Below are 7,623 nucleotides of genomic sequence, written 5' to 3'. Positions count from 1 at the left end.
GTGTTACATACAACATAAGATATCTTACATTTTCTAAATGATAGATTGGGAGCTTATTTTGTACTCACATTATTTTGAGAACGTAACAAGTCCGTTGTTATGATTTGTATATAAGACAGAAACGGTGAAACATAAGCTACCAGCACTGCTGAATACTACAAATTCCCCCTCACAATGTGCCTCTATATAACTATAGAGGCAAATATAACTATTAACGTTGCTTATAACTTCAATGTCGAGGACATTTTAGATGCTAAAGTAAACACCCGCGGCTCTCTTCTCTTCCACAGGTCCCCGTCACCGCCGAAGGCAATGCCGACCACAGGGAGAGGGTGCGGCACTTCGCCTTCGACTACACCTACGGCCCCGATCTCGTCAACGGCGAGGGCGAAGGGCAGGGACGCGTCGCCAGCAAGCCAAGGGGACACGCCAAGACCGAGGGCAGGAGGGACACTCAGAAGAGACCCAACAGGAAGGACAGCAGGAGGAGGGGCGCCGTCGTCAGGAAGGTCTCCACAGGCGACGGCGCCCCTACCAACATCGTCGAGGCTAAGAGTGAAACCAGAGGGAATCCAAGAGGAGAAATGAGAGTGAAAGCCTGGGAAAGGGTTGGGGTGAAGACCTGAGGGGAGGAGAGAGCGGGAAGCCAAGCAAAGACCAGTGTGAAATAAAGAGTGAAAACCAACACAGATGTGATAGTGAGCGTGTAGTGAAGAACGGGATGAAGAGTGAGCCCGAGACAGAGTACAAGAGTGACGGAACGGAAGACGGCGGAAGAGATGCCAACTGGGACCAGGAGAGAGTGAGTATTGAAGGACGTTCGTCTGAGGGCTGTAGTTTACCTGTAGTAGGTTTCGAGAGCTTCTATATTCCTGTCTTATGACAACGTCATCTGAAAGGGTGTTGCTTGCAGCGGCCCTCAAGCCCAGGTATCCACAACTACTGTGCTGGTCTGGCACTTGCTGCACCAACTTGTCCAATTGTCTCGTGGTAACCCTGCACGTGTGTTGAGGCAATATTTCCTAATTTGGTGGGAGAAGGTTGAAGAGCCGTGAGCTGTGAGGTTCTCAGCGTTCTCACCGGGTCTCTCTCTCCCTTTCCTCCTCCTCCTCCTCTTCCTTCCTTCCCTTCTCTCTCTCTCTCCTCCCTCCCTTTCCTCCCTCCCCTCTCTTTCATCCCTCCCCTCTCTTTCATCCCTCCCTCTTTCTCCTCCCTCCCTCCTCCTTCCCCCTCCCTCTCTCTCCTCCTCCCTTACACATACACGCGTGCGCGCGCACCTCAGCTAAATATGCACCTATTAAATAAATCTTTAATGTAACTTCATAGCTGGTGAAGTAATTTTTGTGGTCAATAATTTAGCTGGGAACGCGGCCGAGTAAAGATTTTCCCTTAAAATATTGGTCTTGAATAGCTGTAATTGTGTTGTGTAATATATTAGAAAAGAGCAATCATCATATTAGGTTATTGGGTCGTATTGATTACCGGTGCGATTTGCCGTGGCTTAACAAGGTGTTCTTTCCCGCCTCAATTTGCTATATCGAGGTCAAACTCAAATTAAGAAATGTGAGCATTAAATTTTCCTTTAGCTAGTGAAGGTCATTTTTAGGCAGTTACGAAGTGAATACTTTTTGTTAGTGTGCTGGCGGTATGTTATAGACTCAGCTACTCGGAACAAGGAGCACGGGCTATGGTAAGCCCGTAGTGGACTCGCCTGGCACAGGAGCGGAGCTGTGACTGGCGGTACTTTGAGTCGAGTATATATAGAGTTTGGAAGATGGTGATCAGGTCCTGAGACACTTGTAAAGATGTTACGCGATCAAAGATCACATTCACTCAGAACATCTGCCCACCTATACGGGCTATACTCATGCCCCGTACCGCCTCGTGTGGTGGCTTGATCTTCTTCAATCAATCGTTCAGTCTATTACGTGATGAGAACCTTAGCGGAGGTCTTGCAAGCTGGAGACTACACAATAATAGTGTCAAGTTATCAATACTTGAACTGTGTGGAGGAATTATTAAATAACTATATTTGTGTGGGGCACAAGGCAGTTTAAAGTTGTGTGTACTCACCTATTTGTGCTTACAGGGGTTGAGCTTTGGCTCTTTGGTCCCGCCTCTCAACCGTCAATCAACCGGTGTACAGGTTCCTGAGCCTATTGGGCTCTATCATATCTACACTTGAAACTGTGTATGGAGTCAGCCTCCACCACATCACTTCCTAATGCATTCCATTTGTCAACCACTCTGACACTAAAAAAGTTCTTTCTAATATCTCTGTGGCTCATTGTGGCTCAAACGTTGTGTGTGTGTACGTACGTACCTAGTTGTGCTTGCGGGGGTTGAGCTCTGGCTCTTTGGTTGTGTGTGTGTGTGTGTTTGAAGAGTTTTTTCTGCTTGCACCCAGACCTGGAGAACCCTGATCTGGAGCCAGGCTTCACTGCTGGCCGGATCAACCAGACTATGACTTCATCCTGATGTGCGAGTAGCACGTGCCCGAGGGCTGGAGGCACTATACCTAGGGGGGTTTGCCTGAAAGATTTACTGTATGGAATCATACGTAGGAGGAGTGTGAATGGTGTTTTGTGGAGTAAACGCAGCGTGGAAGGTGCCATAGTTACTGTGGAGGAAACTGTTATGTGACTAAACTGGAAGACAAACTACTCTGATGGTGATTGTTACCAAGATGTTGAGGGGTAAATGCTTAAACAATCGCTGCCCTCGTGTGAGAGAATTGGTGGAAGCTGCAAACAAGTAGGGCACCATGTGGATGATGCAAGTGGATGATGCAAGTGGATGATGCAAGTGGATGATGCAAGTGGATGATGCAAGTGGATGATGCAAGTGGATGATGCAAGTGGATGATGCAAGTGGATGATGCAAGTGGATGATGCAAGTGGATGATTATCGAATTGACAAGGAATCAACGAGGCAGTTGTCAGGAGGGCCTTGATAGATGGATAGTAATTGAACGTAGTAGTGTGTGTGGAGAGACGACACAGCCAACACTGAGCATCTTCACAACTACACCCCGTGGTGGTGGTGGTGGTTGTTTTTAGATTCAGCTACTTAGAACGAAAGTTCCAAAAGTAGCACGGGCTATGGTGAGCCCGTAGTGAACTTGCCTGGCACAGGAGCGGGGCTGTAACTCGACTTTTCCACCCCCTTGGGGTACACATCAGCCAATTAACAATAACAAATGGGAAGGCCATGGATGTGGGTTCGATCCCATCGTATAGCCTCAATATTTTATCTTAAGAGCAGTAAGGTTTTAAGAATTTAAATCCAATTTATCCTCTGTCAGAGGATCAATACAATGATTGTATGTGTATACAAACGAATACAATGATTGTATACGTCTATACAAACGAATACAATGATTGTATACGTCTATACAAACGAATACAATGATTGTATACGTCTATACAAACGAATACAATGATTGTATACGTCTATACAAACGAATACAATGATTGTAAACGTGTCCAAACGAAACCTTGCCCACTAAACTATAGTGTACTCATCTACTATCATGCCTGCCTTCGTGCCACAGGTCACATGGTAGGTCAACATGAAAGACTCAAAATACATATTAAACGGATAAAGAATACATAATACCCATAGCAAATAGTAATGAGGGTTAAACCCCAGACAAATAGTGTGGTCTTGTATATTAGTCTAGGGTAACAACACGGCAGCGTAATAGAAAATGGGGTAAAATATGTGGTGATATTGGGGGATTGGAGGAGGAGGAGGCTACTCAGATGGCGAGGCCAGAGGGGACGAGGAGTCCAGGTCGCTGGGGACGGTGAGAGGAACCTGCTGACGAGGTAGTGTGGGCTCGGGGGCCTACAGCTGGCTCGCCAGTGTGGCTCGAGGCCTACAGCTGGCTCGCCAGTGTGGCTCGAGGCCTACAGCTGGCTCGCCAGTGTGGCTCGGGGCCTACAGCTGGCTCGCCAATGTGGCCTCGGGGCTTCCTCGCTCTCAGTGCTAGAGAACTCCTTGGACAAGAACAATGTGGTAACCGCGAACACTGCTGTAGGGGTTGTAGGGGTTAAGGACGCCTCCCCAACCCCACAACCCTTCCCCTCAACCCCACAACCCTCCCCCTCAACCCCACAACCCTCCCCCTCAACCCCACAACCCTCCCCCTCAACCCCACAACCCTCCCCCTCAACCCCACAACCCTCCCCCTCAACCCCACAACCCTCCCCCTCAACCCCACAACCCTCCCCCTCAACCCCACAACCCTCCCCCTCAACCCCACAACCCTCCCCCTCAACCCCACAACCCTCCCCCTCAACCCCACAACCCTCCCCCTCAACCCCACAACCCTCCCCCTCAACCCCACAACCCTCCCCCTCAACCCCACAACCCTTCCCCTCAACCCCACAACCCTCCCCCTACAAACGACCTCAAATGAAGGAGGCGAGGCCCGCTATCAGCCTACCCAGGTCGCCAACTGATGGCGTTCTATGTATACTACAATACAGCATTGTAGTAGTGAGAGATACACTTGTATCTTCACACGGAGAGGGCGCGGTCTTGCCGCACATCCGTAAGTGTTGTCAGGTGGTGGTGGTGGTGGAGTGATCAGAGAGGCTGGCGGGAGTGCCTCGACAGTTCCACTTTCTCGTGTTTATACCGTCCTTGTGCACGTGCGGGCTGGGCGGCAACTTTCCCGCGCTCCCCTGCCACGCTCCACCCCCCCCCCCCACACACCACCCCAATGTAGCAAAGAAGGATCCTGCTTTACAAACACAAGAGTTCTGCAAGAAGATATATGTAAAACAAGAAATTGGATGGGCAGGCTGCTTATTTCTCGACTGTCAGAAGGTATTTGATACCGTCCCACACACAGGAGAAGCAAGCTGGAAGAGCGCTTGTGTGAATAAAGGACTATAGTGAGAGCAAAGATAGAATGAAGGTAATGAATGAAGTTCCACAAGGGTCGGGGAATAGGGGCTCTACGGCCCGAGAGAGAGACTTTTCTACCTCATCGCTCCTATAAACATGTATAGGAGCGATATACACGTATATACACATATACACACACAGCAAACCATATACACAACTATAGTATGTATATGGTTTGTAGGAGGGATGTGGCGTCACAATATTCAGCCCGATACGTTTTAGATTTATTGAGGGGATCCAATATTATATTATCGAGCTTCGAGGAAAAGCTGGGAGACCTGTGTGTCATCACCACCTGGATGAGAGGAGGAGGAGGAGGAGGAGGCAGGACATGATAACGACATTGGAAGTCTAAGCGGAATTGATAAAGTAGACAGTAACCAGGAACAGCAGAACTAGGGGAGAGTGTAGATGGACACTAGTCGTAGGAATATCAGAACTAGCTTCTTGAGTGATAGTGTTGTAAATAGCTGGATGGGTTAGACTGAAAAGTTGTTGAAGGTACCTCCAGGTGATGCTGGAGCCGGCCAGCGCATCAAGGCCGGTACATGACAGCAGGTGTACTCCCACTCCCGCCCACACAATATCCCTTTTAACTGGCAACCTCAGCGGCCTTGTTGCACAATCCGTGTTAAAAGCCTCACGTTTTCTTCATCTCGTTACCCCCCCCCCCCCTCCACTCTCCCACCTCCTCTCCTCCCCCATTTAGCGGCCTCGGGCGTATTTTGTTTTATACGCGGCGTGTGTTCTAACTTGTGTTGCGTTATTCTTGCAAGTAGAGGATGGTGTAGTATGGGATTAGGGTGGTGTGGGTGGAGGGCGGTGTGGGTGGAGGGCGGTGTGGGTGGAGGGTGGTGTGGGTGGAGGGAGGTGTAGTGTGGGTGGGTGTTGACGGGAACAGCTGGTCAAGTCATTCCTGGTTGAGTCACGTTGCTGCCGTCCTTGTGATGGGACCTTCATGTTGGGGTCCTTCATGTTGGGTTGAGGAGAGAGGGGGGTACATGGTGACCGTCCGGGCTGCTCGCTCTCTCAACACGGGAGAGTTGAGAGAGCAGGGCCGCCCGCCCTTGTCCGTCCCAAGGTGGTAGATTATCTTGAGATGATTTCGGGGATTTAGTGTCCCCGCGGCCCGGTCCTCGACCAGGCCTCCACCCCCAGGAAGCAGCCCGTGACAACTGACTAACACCCAGGTACCTATTTTACTGCTAGGTAACAGGGGCATAGGGTGAAACAAACTGCCCATTGTTTCTCGCCGGCGCGTGGGATCGAACCCAGGACCACAGGATCACAAGTCCAGCGTGCTGTCCGCTCGGCCGACCGGCTCCTACCGGCTCGACCTATAGTCTTGACATATTTTCAGAAAGCTTTATGTAGGCTTTTCGTCAACTACACGTCTTTACGGTGCGCGGTATTGAATCACTATGGACAGATGTGTGCCAGGATAGCTGGACAAATGAAGTTCTTCATTGGTATGTATGAATAGACTGGACTAGCTGCGTGACGCAAAGGTCAGATGTGGAACCACAACGTTGAATGAAGTCTCCGTGGTTTAGTGGTAAGACACTCGCCTGGCGTTCCGCGAGCGCTTTGTCATGGGTTCGTATCCTGGCCGGGGAGGATTTACTGGGCGCAAATCCTTAACTGTAGCCTCTGTTTAACTCGACAGTAAAATGTGTACTTGGTTGTAACAACGATTCTTCGCGGCAGGGGATCGTATTCCAGGGACCTGCCCGAAACGCTACGCGTACTAGTGGCTGTACAAGAATGTAACAACTCTTGTATATATCTCTCTCAAAAAAATATGAACATCACTCTGGGCTGCACGTGCCCACATGCCCACTAGTCAGTGTTGCTCACTGGGTATTCGATGCAGAATAACACTAACCTGAAAGAGGTTGTCGACGACGGTCAAATAAGTTACAAAAATAAACAATAGGAAGCATTTAGAAGTGATAATTAGTGACAAGACGGCTATAATACGAGTACTTAAGTTATCAGAGGACATGACCATTTAGGCATAAATACTATGCCTAAATGGTCATGTCCGGAACTCTCAGTTCCTGCGACGGCGCTGGAACCAATCGTATTAGCGTATGCCTTTCCAATGGAGACTTTCAGCGCCGTGGAGAGGGGGAGCTGCTGCTTGGGTAACAGCTTCTTCCCCGAATCAACCTACCTTGGCTTTGCGCCCTGGTGAGGCCACTCCAGAGCGCAACTCCATAGTCTCCTGAGACTGATGGATGCCTACTACCATAGTACTGAAGATTCAAAAGTTAAGGCGCAACTATTATTTTAAGTGTTAGGAAATTGTCGGTTTAACGAATTAGGTCATTTGTCTTTAATAATGGAAGTTCTACATGGAAGATCGTACCCAAGTTGAGAAATTGAGAGAAATGCCACATACGTGTACAAAGACCTCGGACAAATTCTCTAATTTAAATTTGCGTCTTTCATTACGCCATGATAAGCCTTCCATTGTGAAGCAGCCATGTGTGTGTGGCTTCCACGAGCTGTTGATGTTTGACTTGCTCGCTTGTTGTGTGTTGAAATCCCGCGCTTGTTTCTTCAGCTGTTGCTTCTCCGCGCGCGTTTCTCCCGCGGTGTGGTGGTGGAGTATTGAGTACCACAGTCGGAGAGCCGGTCGGCTGAGCGGACAGCACACTGCACTTGTGATCCTGTGGTCCTGGATTCGATCCCAGGCGCCGG

General features: G+C 49.4%; 1 protein-coding gene across 1 annotated transcript in view; it reads left to right on the top strand.

Annotated features, from left to right (window-relative positions):
* Positions 1-573: 573 nt before the first annotated feature.
* The window catches only part of LOC123759410 (uncharacterized), a 93,014-nt gene continuing 85,964 nt past the window's right edge, over positions 574-7,623 (top strand). The window contains 1 exon segment of the mRNA XM_069334891.1: positions 574-802. Within this exon segment, the coding sequence (XP_069190992.1) occupies positions 722-802 (81 nt within the window). The 5' untranslated portion in view covers positions 574-721.

Source organism: Procambarus clarkii, chromosome 32, assembly GCF_040958095.1.
Source record: "Procambarus clarkii isolate CNS0578487 chromosome 32, FALCON_Pclarkii_2.0, whole genome shotgun sequence".
Taxonomy (NCBI): Eukaryota; Metazoa; Arthropoda; class Malacostraca; order Decapoda; family Cambaridae; genus Procambarus; species Procambarus clarkii.
Note: the sequence above shows the minus strand (reverse complement) of the source record. Positions and strands in the feature narration are given on the sequence as shown.